Source organism: Lissotriton vulgaris, chromosome 5 (genome assembly GCF_964263255.1).
Source record: "Lissotriton vulgaris chromosome 5, aLisVul1.2, whole genome shotgun sequence".
NCBI classification, from domain to species: domain Eukaryota; kingdom Metazoa; phylum Chordata; class Amphibia; order Caudata; family Salamandridae; genus Lissotriton; species Lissotriton vulgaris.
Genome location: NC_141693.1, coordinates 1,931,731,548 through 1,931,746,397, shown reverse-complemented (window position 1 = coordinate 1,931,746,397; position 14,850 = coordinate 1,931,731,548). Strand labels below are relative to the sequence as shown.

Genomic DNA, 14,850 nt, shown 5'->3' with positions numbered 1-14,850 from the left:
AAAATGGCCGATGGCTCGTAGTGTAGGGGATGTCCCCCTCCATTCCTCTGCACATTCCCCCTTACTACATTCACTTCCTGTGTTCTTCATCACAACCGAAAAAGGACCATAGACTTTGTCTTGGTTCATGAACGGGAAAACAGGGCTTTGATCCCCTATAGCCCTCCCTAAATAGAATGGTCAGCAAGGTAGAACTACACTAACTTTTCCTCTTTAAAGGAAACTAACAGAGGACTACCTACCTGCTTAAGTATTTTCTTCTAAGGAGTCGGCCATCTTAGTCTGACTTACCCTCATTGCTCTGGCCTCTGGACACCTTAACCCCTAATCGACTCCCGTCCCCCTCCCTTACTATTCTGACTTCCCAAACTTCCACCACACTCGGCCACCCTCCCTAAGCATCTCCCTCCTCTCTCTTCTCTGCCATGCCACCCAACGCCCTAGGCGCATATTTCATGTCATCTTCGTTCCTACCCCCGTGTCCTCCTAGCCCATTAGCAACTATTCACATCCGTAGTATCTGACTTACATCTTCGTTCCAACCCCCGTGTGCCCCTAGCCCATTACAACTATTCACATCCGCAGTATCCGACTTACATCCACCTCATCTCCCTCTTCCCCCTATCCCTCTCTATGAATCCCTCCTGGCCCCAGCCATCCATAGTCTCTCTGGCGCCCTATCATCCGCACCTACCTGCCCACACATACTATGGAACTCACAGGCACTCGCACACACAACATCGTCTATCCCCCTGGCCTCACAAAAAAAAAAAAAATCGGCCAAAAGGTTCAAACACAATTTTATCAAATCACACCCTGAAACTCTCTTCGTTGATCCCTACTTCTCCCCACACAACGGGCACACAACCATTGACATCATCTTCCACACGAAACGGAGAGCACAATGGAGGAAAGTACTCCTAGCCTTATTTCCGATTTCTTCCACTAGAAAATCGGCACATGGACTAGCTATTTATATTTCCCCTGCCCAAGTTTTCCAAGCTACATCAACAATCACCATCTACAACAATGGTACTATCCTCATCCAAGCCACGGACCGTAGTTTAAATCTCCTAGATAACATCTTCCTCATCATTAAAGAACAAGTGGACAATCCTCAAACTGCCTCCCTATCCACCCACACCACCATTATTCGAGATGCTACCGCCCTAACCCCCTTCGGCTTCTCCCCCAACCCACCCTCCCGACCATCACGGGCTTCAGATTCATCCACTTCTTCTACCCCGACTACCTTGACGTCCACTCCCACGTATACACTTAGCAACACCTCACCGAAACATCTCACACTTCCCCTACCCATCATGGCCGAGACTACATCCGCACCCCACATAGCAACGGAAACCACTCAAGGCTCGACCATAGCTCCTCACCCCTCCTCCTTCACAACCCCTTCCCTCATCATCTCTCACCCTACACTAGCCACACCTCACAATACCACACCCAACACCGACTCCTCCCAGCTCAACCTATCCCCCTAGCATGACCAATTCTACATACTTACCCACATCAGCAAGTGAACCCACTCCAGGAACGACCATAACTCCTCACCCCACCCACATAACCCTTTCCCTATCCATGTCTCCCCCCACCCCACCCCCTCCTCTCACTAACACACCCAATCCGATCTCCCTCCAGACCAATCAAACCTCATATAGCAAGACCCACCCTACATCCGCACCCCCATTAGCAATTGAACCCTCTACGGGAACTACCATAGCTCCCTACCCCGCTAACATACTCCCCCAATACCCTCTCTCCCCTTACCTCTTCCCCTACTCGCAATAACACACCTATCAAGGACTCCACTCACGCTAACCAATCCCCCACAGCTCAGTCGCTCACACTCTACTGGCTACCCCTTGATTTCTCAGTCAACAGTCCACCCTCTGAACACCCACTGCTTCCAGCCGCACCTCACACACCCGCCCACCAACATGTCAAACCCACTACTCAGCCACCAGCATCAACATCCCTCCCACACACATACACACATCTGCACATACTAACTCACGCACCCCTGCACCAGCCCATACACCCAACCAGCCTACACCCCAGACACACACACTCATCTCACCAACTCCCACCCCCATCATAACCACACCAGACACTAGATTAGATGAGATCATGTCCACACTTTCCTAAATCAAAGAGGATCTCCACGCTTTTAAGGTGATGCTATTGACCCATCCATGGCTCCCAAGATCCTACAGAACCAGTATACCTAACAATTCCCCAACTCACCTCCCTTGCACCCCCAAACACAATGCTCCCAGCTGGAAATCAGTACCCTCACGTAACCTATCCTCGCAGCCAACGCGTACCAACAACCCTTTTCCAGAGACTGATCTTCGCTCTCTCCTGCTCTCCTACGAACCCCTCTTTGCGTACTCCGTTTCACTCACACACATTCCCATCCCTTCCATCCTCGCCAACCCGCACAGGCCCACTATTCACAACAACAGAGGAATCATCGACAATAATCTCTGTAAAGTCCCACTCATGCAGGAACACTCCACTTCTCTCGTCACACCCCGGCTTAAATGCACACTACTGAATTGCAGATCGGCCTCGAAACACGCCACTGACATGGCCGACCTCATTACCTCTACTGATCTGGACCTGATAATTCTCACTGAAACATGGCTTACAGAATCCTCCTCGCCCCTCATTGACATCCTAGTAGCCCCTAACTATGACATCATCAGACTAGACAGGACTGGTGAGGTTGGAGGAGGTATTGCATGCATACACCGGAGCAACATCACCGTAAACAGGGCTATATCCTCGGTACTCCCTTCTTGTGAATACATAAGCCTCGACATCAACAGCAATGGCAAACCTGTCTGCTCGTTACACATCATCTATCACCCACCTGTTGACAACCTCTTCTTCACAGAACACCTCATGGACATGATCACAACACACACCGGTCGACAAAACACACAAAGTTTCCTGGGCGACTTTAACCTCCACTGGAACGATCCCAACGATACAGTGGTCAACAGTCTCAAAAACTTCCTCAACGCCTTAGACCTCAACCAAATTTGCAACAGCCCTACACACAATAAAGGCGCAACTCTTGACTTAATAATCTCTAAGAGAGTTTCCACTCACTTGGCGTCGATCCTCCCCTGTGATTGGTCAGACCAACACATCATCACCTTCTTCATCAAGGAAACAGACAAACTTAACTCGGCCCAAGCCACAAAACCTAAAGTATGGAAAAGAGACTGGAAAAAACTCAACCCAAACACGTTACCTACCTCAAGCCAGAATCTACTCCTACCCACTGCTGGGTCTTCCAACGTAACTGAGCTCACCAACCACTACCTCAACTCTATGACCTCGATAATTAACAAATTTGCTCCCCTGCAACTAAAGAGATTTTCTACGAAAGACTCTAAACCCTGGTTCAACGGTCTTCTTAACGAGGACAGACGTTCTCTCAGAACTGCTGAGCTGCGTAGAGGTGCATTTCGCTTTAAAAGATGGACAGTATTGACAAGCTTTAAATCTTCAAAAACACTAACAGACATTGAAAACCTGCTTCTGAGCAAAGAAGCGTATTTAATTTTGAAATTTAATAGCGCCACAGTGTGTTTAAACAATATGACGGAATTGACAAAAATGTAAGCACAACAATGCCCAGGATGCACTGCTCTGCTGCACCTAAGCTTGCTAGCCCAAATGTATTAATATGGTAATGAAAAACCACAACACCCATGATTCAAAGCTAGAAGCCATTGCTGGGATGTTTCCAACTGGAAATGCCATCGCCTCACTTCGAAAAGCATGATGAGAGCGAACAGAAGAATTTAAGGTAAAGCGATTGCCCTGAGCTCCGCTTTTCAAATAAACACCATCCAATATTATGAGCCAAGCCTGAGAACGAACTAAACTCTGTTTTTCCGAAAGACGTGCCACATTAACTGAAAAGTACATCACAAGGACGAGAGCCCAAACACGAAGCTTTTAAAGGGATGCCTTTTGTCTCAAAGGATTTGAAAACACTATCAGTAACTGCTAAATAACATAACGAACACTTTAGTAAACCAAGCGTTGTTTCTTCACAGCTCACAAATGTTTCTGTGAGTAAATTAACGCGAAGAAAAGTTCCCTGCTCTTTAATAGTGAACAAAGCTTCCAGGTAAAGCTTTTTAAGTATATTCATTAGCGAAAGCTCGAAGTCTTCACTGAATTAATGGTCTGTCACCCTTTAAACAGAGTCGGTGACTGAAACAAAAAATAGGCAGAAGTTAAACAACTCCGGCTTGAAGAAAAGGTAGGCTTTATTATTTGCATGGTACAGTTTAGTACTGAACCATTGTGCATATAATAGAAAGAAACAACCCTAAAATGTGGTCTCTTCTCCCATACAGATGGAGACAACCGAGCTGACAGAAAACACACTGCTCCGCAGGTATATTATCAGTGTGCAGAGCTAAAGAGAAAGACTCTGGTTCAGTAGTAATAGGTCTTTGAGTTATAATTAACTCGACCTAAAAATGAAGGCGTTCTTGCGTTGGTTATTAACATTTCTCCATTCTTAATAGCCCGTGTGTAGTTTCCATTCGAACGTGTTGGCATAACAAGCAAATATATATAATATTGTGCAAATTAGATTTTACTAAATACTTACTGTTTCATAACATTTGGAAAATTATACCTTACAAGCTCAAGTGCTGTGCGGATATATTTTATGTTTATTTTAATAAAATGGCCGCTAGATTTACACCTACAATGGATGGCTGCAATTAAACTGAGCTACTATTACCTTGAGGTGTGGTCATGTGACAGTGCTCAAATGTCCGGTAAAGATGACCACCAACATTCTGTTAAAAGTGGGCAAGTGTCAGTACCTAACAGCATGGCTACAGCAGCATCCGTAAGTGACTTCTAAGACAGAGAGTATGGTGCTTGCAGCTTCGGGAGGGTAGTCTGAGAATAGCACCTATGGAATACGTGCGCTCGGCTGTAGGGAATCCTGCCACTGACATTCACTGCGGTTGACCCTGGCTGTGCGTACTTGTGACACGCTGCTCAGGCGTTTATCACTTTTACTGGAGCACAGGTTTATTTTTATTCAGTTCTCTATAGCACAGACAGGTGTAAAAGTGATTGTCTCCCCTGCTGCACCGGAAGAGACAATGTTGCAATGGATGAGGTTACCCAGCCCAGCCCCATGTGAGCCACAAACAAGACAACCCCTCGCATTAAAAAACAACAAAAGCGTCTCCCTTTTTTTTAGGTCTTGCCTAGGCAGCGCTGTCTCTTTGCGATATGCTGTATTCAGATATGGCCTTGAAGCTCCGCCCACTCTCCGCCCATCTTTTTAAATTGGCCGATGTCACTGTTCTTTGTAAATGTAGGCTTTTGATTTGTTAATAGGCTTACTAGTCGCTCCTTAGTACCTCCCTCCCTTCTGTTTGTACCTCCCAGAAGGACTGGCCCTTTTACATGTTACTCAGTATGCTTTATTTACAGTCTGTCAGCACTATTTGCTTACATGCCTTGATACCTCTAACGCAAATTAATGATTTATTTTTTTTAAATGAAGCATGCTTGCACTTTAGCAAAGGCGGCTGGGCTACTTTTGTTTTGTGCGCGGTTCGCCCAACTCTATTTTTTCAATATTTTTTGCTTTTATTAGGCAGCGAGGCACAGAGAGCATGCTTTGCTGCAATTAAAAGCATAAAATATTGAAGAAATAGAGTTTGGCAAGCCGCACCTTTCTTTCATGCTGCGCCGCTGGATAAAACTCTGTTGGGCATTCTGCAAGCCCGCCTCGCCGCACTCCAGCGAAAGGAACGGCTCGCCAAACTCTATTTTTTCAAAATGGTAGGCTTTAACCCCTTCGAGGCGGATGACGAGCCCAGCTCGTCATCACCTTTACCTGCCGTGGGCGGATGACGAGCTGGGCTCGTCATGTAACGCGGCATTTTTGAAAATGCCGCGCACAGCGGGAAAAGCCGCCGCAGCGATGCGGTTAAATAAGCAGTGCAGCAAGGCGACATGCCGCTCTGCTTACCCCCCCAAAAAAAAAAAAAAAAGAGTTTGGCGAGCCACACCTTTATTTTCTTTGACACAGCTCAACAAACTCTGTTGGGCATTCTGCAAGCCTCGCCTCGCAACATCCCAATTAGCGAAATTGTAAGAAAATCTTCTGGATCCTGTTTATTTTTATGAATTAGGGGCATATGTATCATCCATTTTTTTAGTCGCAAACGCTGTGTTTCGCAAAAAAGCAGCGTTTGCGACAAAAAATTCGGAAAATGCAATGTATGATTGAAATCGCATCATTAAGGAATCGCAAAATTTGTGATTCCTTAATTTTGCGTCAGCATTTAAGGAATCGCAAATTGTGATTCCATAAATGCTATGTATGAAGCACCCAAGTTGTGCGATTTCTCATTAAGAAATCACACATTTGGGAGGAGCCAAGCTCGCGACCGTGATGGCCGCGTTGTAGCTCGGCTCCGTCGACCTTCTTGCCTGTTTTATTAATCCTGTGCCATATCCTGCCCCGAGAAGACGTATTCGTGGAAATATGGAAGCATGACAGATTGCTGATTCTTACCATCTGCTCCGGACGCTCCTGGGTGCTGCGGATCCTGAGCTGTGCCCTTGCTCGCTTCGGAGCCCGCGAGGCGGGCGGGCCTGGACTTTCCTGCGGCTCCCCGACTGGAACGAAGTTCCTTCGCCGGCCCCTGGTGGAGGAGAGGGGTCGACCGAAGATGCCACTGTGCGGTTGGACCGGTGGTGACTGACCGGACCCGGCCGGGAGGTCCCGGGACCTGGTGGGACCTGGTGGCGGAGTGCCGCATCCTACGGACGGGGGTTGACCGCATTGGAGACGCGTCTCCCCTTTGTCTCCCAACCGGCCATTTTGAAACCCGCCGCCCGGACTCGGCGGTCGGCGCCCATGGGTCAGAGGCGCCGACTACCCCCAATGTTTTGGCAGCCCGCCTCCCTGCATCACTGGTGCGGTTCACTGTCCCCGGCTGGCTCTCACTGAACTCCGCTGGCAACCGGATCGGGGCTGGAGTGTACAGTGGCCCCGCCGTGCTGACAGGATGGCGGCCAGCGCCCTGTATCTCAGACCCGTCGTCGACGGGGACACTGGCCTGTCGCACGGCACGTTTGCTGAATACTGTAGGGGTGATCCTACGGTTGGCGACGTCCTCGCTGACTTGAGTTCCTGGCATGAGTCCGTGATGTTGAATACCGCTAGGCTGGGCGATGATTTTCTTGACGGGCCCGCTGAGCCGCCCCCCACGTGTGCGGACCAACCGCTAATCTGTGCTGCGCAGACCCTCCCGGAGGTTGATGAGATTATGGCCGTCGCTTGCCTGGAGGTCTGGGTGCCCGCTGCTCTGCTCTGTCGAGAGCGCTTCCAAGGAGTGGAAATGACAGAGGGACTCCGGCCGGGGTCCGTCCGGGCCTGCCTTGCCATGACTCCCGGCGATTGTGCGCCTTGCCCTGCTGAGCCGGGATCTGATGTCTGTCCTAGCGGAGCGAGTTCCCCTTCTTGGTCAACGGGGCGTTGCTCGTGGTACTTGCTGTTACTGTTGCTTTTTCTTGCTGGCCCGGTCCGAGGCCATCATGACTGGTGCCGTGTGTTGTGGCCTGGAGTTCTTGCGTTTCTCTCCTGGCCCGTCCGCTTCTGGTTCAATGTGCATTCCGTGTCTATGGCCCCGGACAGACAGGGACAGGGTTGAGATACTTTACATCGGCGGACTATTCATCGTGCATGGCTTAATGGCGTACTTTCGATTGTACAAGTATGATCGCTTCCTCATCAAGTTTCTGTATTTGACTTTGTAGTGACTTCCTCTTCTCGTGGGTTCAAATTGTGCACCGGTGGGTGGTGGGAGCAGATCGTTTTGCTTGCATGTCTCCTCTCCCATTAGTTCTTACTTCCTTTTTCTCCCTTCCCTTCCCTTTTCTTCTTTTTCCTTTCCTTTTTCTCTTTTCTGAGTCTATATTTCGGGACTCGGTTTTGGGCGACAGGCACACTGCTAGGGGGGGGGGGGTAGGCCGTAGCCTCTGCATGCGTGCTGGGTGGGGGGTTTGGGGGTGGGTCTTTTGTTTTGTCTTGGTTCTATGGGCCTTATTTTTCTCCTTTCTCTCTTGCTCCTTCCTTTTTCCTTTGGGTCAGTTTGGTGGTTAGGTGTAGCGCTGCTTATTGTTTCGGCTGTTGGTCTCTCCACTACCGTCAGTCAAGATGTTCCACGTTCATGGGGTGGGTACTGACCAGTATGTATTGTACTGTTTGTTCTTATCCTCAAGTTCTTCTGATGCTTCCCTAATTATTGCCTGGTTTGTTGCTGACTCGCTGGGATCATTGCCCGCCATGTGTTCTCGATGAAGTGACTGCGTCTGATCCTTCTTATCTATAACTTTAAAAATTAACCTCACTTATCCTGTACTCAGTGGTCCCACCTTTTCTCCAGTTTGTGATGTGTCTGATAATTGCTGCTCCTCGTCTTTGGGACTGCTGGGCTGTTTTGATTTTGCCTTATGTGCTACTACTTGATTTCGCGGCCGGCCTGCATGGTTGTGGGCCCGTACCTGTAAGCTTTTGTTGCACAATAAAGGTTTCCAAAAATAAAAATAAAAAAAAAGAAATCACAAATTACCACCAACTTGAAGTTGGTGGTGATTTGCGATTTCTTACACAAGTGCATTTTTTGCCATTTGTGAAGGTGCCATGTGGCGCACATACATGCCCATGGGGCATGTATGTGCGCCGTATGTGCACACATGTAAATTTCAGGGCTGTATCAGGGTGTCCTTATGACACTGAGTAAACACTTATAAGCTCCCAAAGGGATAGACCTATTGGCTATGCCAATGCTTGTTTTTTGTAGTACAGAACAGCCTAGGTTTGCTTCTGAGTGCTAAACAATGTAAAAAAAAAAACAACAACAATCAAAGGCGTAAAAATGCCATTGTTGTATCTCTCCTATGAGCAGAGACGGAATATTCAAAGTCCAGAAAGACATAAGTGGTCATTTATTCCAGAATCAGATACAGCTGTGTAAGTGGCAGGAGGCCACTCTGGCATCAAGAGGCAAAGAAAACTGTCATGAATATGTGGAATCAGGTGTAAAACACAAGGATCCCGTTTGCGCTATATATTCGCTCATAAGTCTATTATCAAACAGAGTGCACTGAACCAGAATATTCTCAGAAAATATATGACCTAAAAACTTACAAAAGTCTGTTGGGTGACTCTCTGTTTGTGGAGTATATGGGATCAGGGCCACATGAGAAATATGGAATAAAATATGGTCTGACGGTTATAGCGAGATCTTCCACAACATGTTGGGTTATGGTAGCTTATACAAGCTGTTTATGGGAGACATTAAATCCAACCTGATTAGCATGCTTTTATTACCTGTCAAGTACCATAATTGACCCAAGATTATATCCCCAATCTTCACCCCCAACCTCGGTCATCATACTAAAACCGTACATTCAAAAATAATAGTCAGCGCCCCTGTTACTTGGAGATAAATCCATACTTACACCAATGATTGCGAATGATAGAATGAAAACAACATAGACAAATAATGCATTTGAAAATAACTCTTTTATTGTGATAATGAATCATCTCACGCTGCAATCAGTAAAACTTAATTTGCTTTAAATATTAGGGCTCAGTACACACAACCTTTGACATCATATTTTTAGGTTGGCGCAGCTCTTCATTTCCTTAGCGCTTGGCCTCTGACAGGAGAGTCTAAAAATGGAGCACACATTTTGAAAAACTCCGGGACGGTGGTGGCATGTGAACGTGTAGCCACAGGGGACACCTTGGTACCACAAATTAATTTCACCACTAAACATATTCACCAAACGATACCACTCCACACAATTCCACAACTAACAATTGCAAATCCAACCCACATAACTCCACTCCACATCACATACATAATACTCCAGATAAAAACACTCCAGATAAAAACACTCAGGTAAAAGACATTAAACATTATCATTTACAACGCCAATAGCTTTAACTCTAGCATATGCAAGACCTATTGCATTTCTAATGCCTGTTGTTATTTGGTGTAAATACGTTCAGTAGTATTGGAGTTATTAAAGGATAAAGACATTTGTACATCTGGGCAGGGCCTAAGCACAGACCTCATGGTGAGATCTGATAGGTGCTTGCACTTCCGTGTTGAAATGCTGACAGCCAATCTTGCGACCAATATACATTATATCACCCCATTGTTACAATAGTTACAAAATAAATCATTTGTTGATGGTACCATACTCATTTTCGAAATTGTGGTGTGTTCCAAGGTGATTTTACCCTGTGAAAAAGCCTTCTGCTGGATTTCATGAATCATATTTGAGAGCAAACTGCTTTTTCATGATTTTCCTGTAGAGGTTACGGAAGCTCAAATGAGAGCATATCTTCTGTAAATTCACACTATCTTTCTCAGCCATGTGAGAATGAAGTCTGACATTCTCAGTAAAACATGTATTTCCAACAGGAAGCAGTTGATTCGCTTATGTTCTACTACAGCTTCCCAAAGTGCTCTAAAGAACAACTAGAGTGCTAGAAGTCTTACTTATGACAAAAGTATGGCACACACAAAGCCATCTTGATTTTACCAAACTGGTAAAACTTAAAACATTTAATTTACAAAGGAACATAATGAGGGGTTTGATATTTTCATATACATTATGGTTAGTGCTGTACAACGAAAAATTAGGTTTTAAGTGAGTTCTCAAATATCTTCCTTTTCTATTTCATTAAAATACAGACTGAAACATGCCCTTTCAACACCAGCAGCAGACTGGTAGTCAGCTCCCTGGTGATCAGCAGCTTTACTACAGTATTCTAATGAGCAACTAGAGTGCTAATGTTCTGAATTTATGCCAAAGGTGTTGCACATCTGAAGGTCATTTTGATGGAATCAAAGTGGAAAACTGATAGCATTTTCTACTGAGGATACTGGAGTAAATGATGAAATTAGGGAGCTTCATAACAAATAAGTCTCCAATGATGCCCCCCAGAGGAAAAAGCCAAACAGTAGCACAAATCTCACTCAAGTGTATCCCAAGTACAGCCCAATGACAGCAGTGTACAAAAAACTTACTTTTGTTGTTTTTTTGCAGTTTTATATGCGCAAACTTGACCCGGAGGAATTGGAGTGCTTTACATGAGTATCAGTTACATCACACAAGGACACATTCATTTTGTTTTAGGCATGTCTTGGAATTCGGAGGAAGGAAGCTATAAGGCGCAGACATCATTGTATGGTTTCTATCTATTTTGAAGAGGCAAAACATGGGTATATGTTCTTAAACCAAGCAGTGAGGCAACTGCCCCTAAAAAACGTTGTTTCTTCCTAAAAAATGTTCATGAATTTCTCATTTTCAGTCCATGTGTGATTTGGAATGCTATTGAACTGGGGAAAAGGAATTGTAACAAATGCTAAGGGATACTACTCTTTGACCTACATACTATATCTATCTATGTGTTTCATGCCTAGTTATTAACAGGGACCCTAGTAGGAGTGAAGTGCACACCCTGTGATGAATGTAAAGGGAATTCACATGGTCTGTAATCAAAACATTGAGACTGTTTGTTTCTTATGGGAGATTTATGGGAGAGTAATGCTATGTTTATTTATTTCGTGTTTTCTATAGCGCAAACATGACCCAGAGTAGGGTATTAGAGCGCTTTACAGTAGCTTTTCATCAGTAATTAAAGTTTCACACTTCAGTTTAGCATATAGACATATATACATTCAGTAATAAAATTGGGCAGTTTATAGACAGCAGACCTCCAATAAAGTCTTAATGGAAGATATTTGCTCATATAGTACGATTTTGCTTCCTTTTTGAAGGTTGCGATGGATGTAATTATTCTTATGTTTTATGCTGGTGTTTCATAGATACACTATAGTATGCAATTCTTCTGGAAGTAGAACAAAGACTGTTCATAAAATTTCTTCCTGTGACTATCATATCTCATGAAGAGAGGTTCCTTTTATTTTCTTTTTCAGGTACATTATTTTGTAGAGTATTTAGGATGTGAACATTGGATGTCGATTCATGAATAGTCTCAAAATAGTAATTGCATGTTCCTCTGATTCGAGATCTCCCTCCCTGCTGTCCCCTTGCTTTCCTTCCCTCACTTGATCCTATCAAAATTCTGTGCTATTATAGCAAACTGAATTGAGACGATCAAGAGGTGGACCCACTTGTGCATCGCTCCAATCCCGAGGTACAGGACTGCAGATGAAATCATGAGAAGAAATTACTGGGTCTGACATTAGAATCTCTTATGATGGTCTTTATATATGTGTGTGTGTGTATATGTATATTGGATATTTTTTTTAATTTTATTTATAGTGTTATATAGTGCAACTAGACCCAAGAGGGTATCAGAGCGCTTTACATTTAGGATTGTTGCGTTAAAAGATACATCAGTTACAAGAGCATAGTAAGGTACAGTACACAAAAACAATGTTGCAAGAATTCGTAGAAGGGAGGGGAGGAAGGAGTCATAGCGGGGAGACGAGGAGAAACTGTCCCATTAAAAGCCTAACATACCCTCCCTTCCGTAATATATACACACACACACACAAAAAAATACATATGTAGTAATTCTTTTTGAATATCTGAATACATTATAATACTCTTACGTGTACCCTCCTTATAATCATATTTGCATACTGTGACATAATATATATATTATATATATCTATCTATATACACTATATACACAAAACACTGCTCCTTGCTTCTCACAGAATTTTTCAAACAAAGCAGACGCGTACCATCAAATGCATGCTGAAAGTGTTGGTTTAATGTTGGCCATAACGCATTTTAGTCCTGACGGACTTTGCTCACATGACATATATATCTATATCCTCAACCTCACAGGGCAGTCCGCGCTAGGGAACAGAGCACCCCTAACAAGCATCCAACATATACTTCCTTAACGGTCTGTAAAGAAGTGCGCCGTACACGGGACCTTTGGACAAACGCGTGTTTATAATCAATGCAAAGCAATTTAAAGTATTATATATAACTCTAGCTTGAGTGCAGATATTCTCTCAAGATAGATTTGTGGGTATGTCTGTATGCATGCAAATACATATTTTATTTTAGTCATAGCAAAAAAAGAAAAGAAATATTGAAAAAAATCGAATGTTACACCTTTCTAATTTCAGTTCAGTTTATCGTGCAATTCGTTTTCCCATTTATATAGTTTTTCGGGAACATTGCAGTCTTTGTAAATAGAGCTGAAATTAGAAAGATGTAACATTGCATTCTGGGGATTGTAGTATGCAGAAACTACATTGGAATCTGGTAGTCTTTAAAAGGCGCGCGTAAACACGCAGGGAACGCAACAATCAATTGATAGCTTACCTGAGAACAAGGCTGCAACTTTAGCCGAAACCCGTCAGGATTTCTATGCAATTTGCCACATTGCTTTGTATTGATCAAAAACACCTGTTTGCCCGAAGGTCCGGTGTGCGGCGCATATGTGTGTGTAATGCCACAAGCATAGATTTATTGTTGTAAATAGATTCCATTTTTTTTCAATATTTCTTTCCTTTTTTGTTATGACTAAAATAAAATATGTATTTGCATGTATACAGACATACCCACGCATCTATCTTGAGAGGATATCTGCACTCAAGCTAGAGTTATAATACTAGTAAAGGGGAACACTGGATTTAAGAAAGGAGGAGTATGGGCAGCATGTGGAGCTGGAACGTCCCCCCTTCCACTCTGTTATGTGTGGAGAGGGTCTGGTCTTTAACACATATATTTTAGTTATGGGATCATCCAGGGTATTGAGATGTTGGTGAGCTGCTGTTACTAAGTGGAATGGATTCTCACATTACTAATGTTTGCAAGACAGGCCGATGCCACGGCACATGAAATGCATGTTGGGATTGGAAAGGGTGGAGCACCCAGTATGAAACTCACTTTGTCCTGGTCCTTCTTCCTTTCAGAGAGACAGAACTGTAAGAAAAATCTCCCACATTCTCTGCAGGTTGATCCACCTCTGAGATAAAATACTTACATTGGGTGAAGCAGGTACCAAATGAGGAAAACCACAGGAACGAAGCAGATGAGAAGGAGAAGAAAGATGATCTTCTTATGGGAACGGGAAAACATTTCACACGGATCGAAGACCTACTGGAGAAAGCAAAATGGCTGTTAATGCAGCATCAACTTCCTCACCATTATTTTTAATAATAGAGTGGCACCTTCAAAGGGGCGGGCTGCACACAATGTTACATCACAAGCCATGGCGGCCATCTTGGATTGGATGAAGGTGCTCCTGGAAAAATTGTGCAGTGAAAGCGCAACCTTGCTGCCCTTACCTTCCCCTTCCCCTTCTATTCACTCACTGCCCCCTCTTTACAGTCACTGCCCTCTCTGCTCCCTTCCACCTCTGTCACACACTGCCCCCTCTCTACTGTCCTCACGGTTCCCTTCCCCTTCTGTTCCCTCACTGCCCGTATTGCTCACTGTCCCCACTTTACAGTAACTATCCAGTGGCGGGTCCTCCTATAAGGTGGAGGAGCGACGCCCCACAAGAAAAAATAAAATGATAATAACAGTGTTATTATGACTGTATTTTTGACTATTGTCGTGCGCTGTAAAGGTGCGGCGGGGCAGTGCCAGTTGCAGAGCAGAGAGAGGAGTGGAGAGCACCCTCTAAAGTGTACATGACTGTTTGGCCGGCCGTCTTGGGTCAGCCAAACAGCCATGCACACTTTGCATGTTCCCCACTAGGCTTTCTTACACAGCCTTGTGAGGAATATTCCCAGGCTCCCTTTCCCC

The 14,850-nt window shown here is 44.7% G+C and overlaps 1 protein-coding gene across 1 annotated transcript in view; it reads right to left on the bottom strand.

Moving 5' to 3' along the window:
* Positions 1-14,322, bottom strand: part of LOC147717776 (N-acetyllactosaminide alpha-1,3-galactosyltransferase-like) — a 78,916-nt gene extending 64,594 nt beyond the window's left edge. Inside the window, exons 1-2 of the mRNA XM_086919880.1 lie at positions 14,271-14,322; positions 14,084-14,157 (exon numbers count right to left, since the gene is read on the bottom strand). Of these exons, the coding sequence (XP_086776006.1) occupies positions 14,084-14,157; positions 14,271-14,322 (126 nt within the window). The remainder of the gene's footprint in view (positions 1-14,083; positions 14,158-14,270) is intronic.
* Between the last annotated feature and the right edge of the window lie 528 nt (positions 14,323-14,850).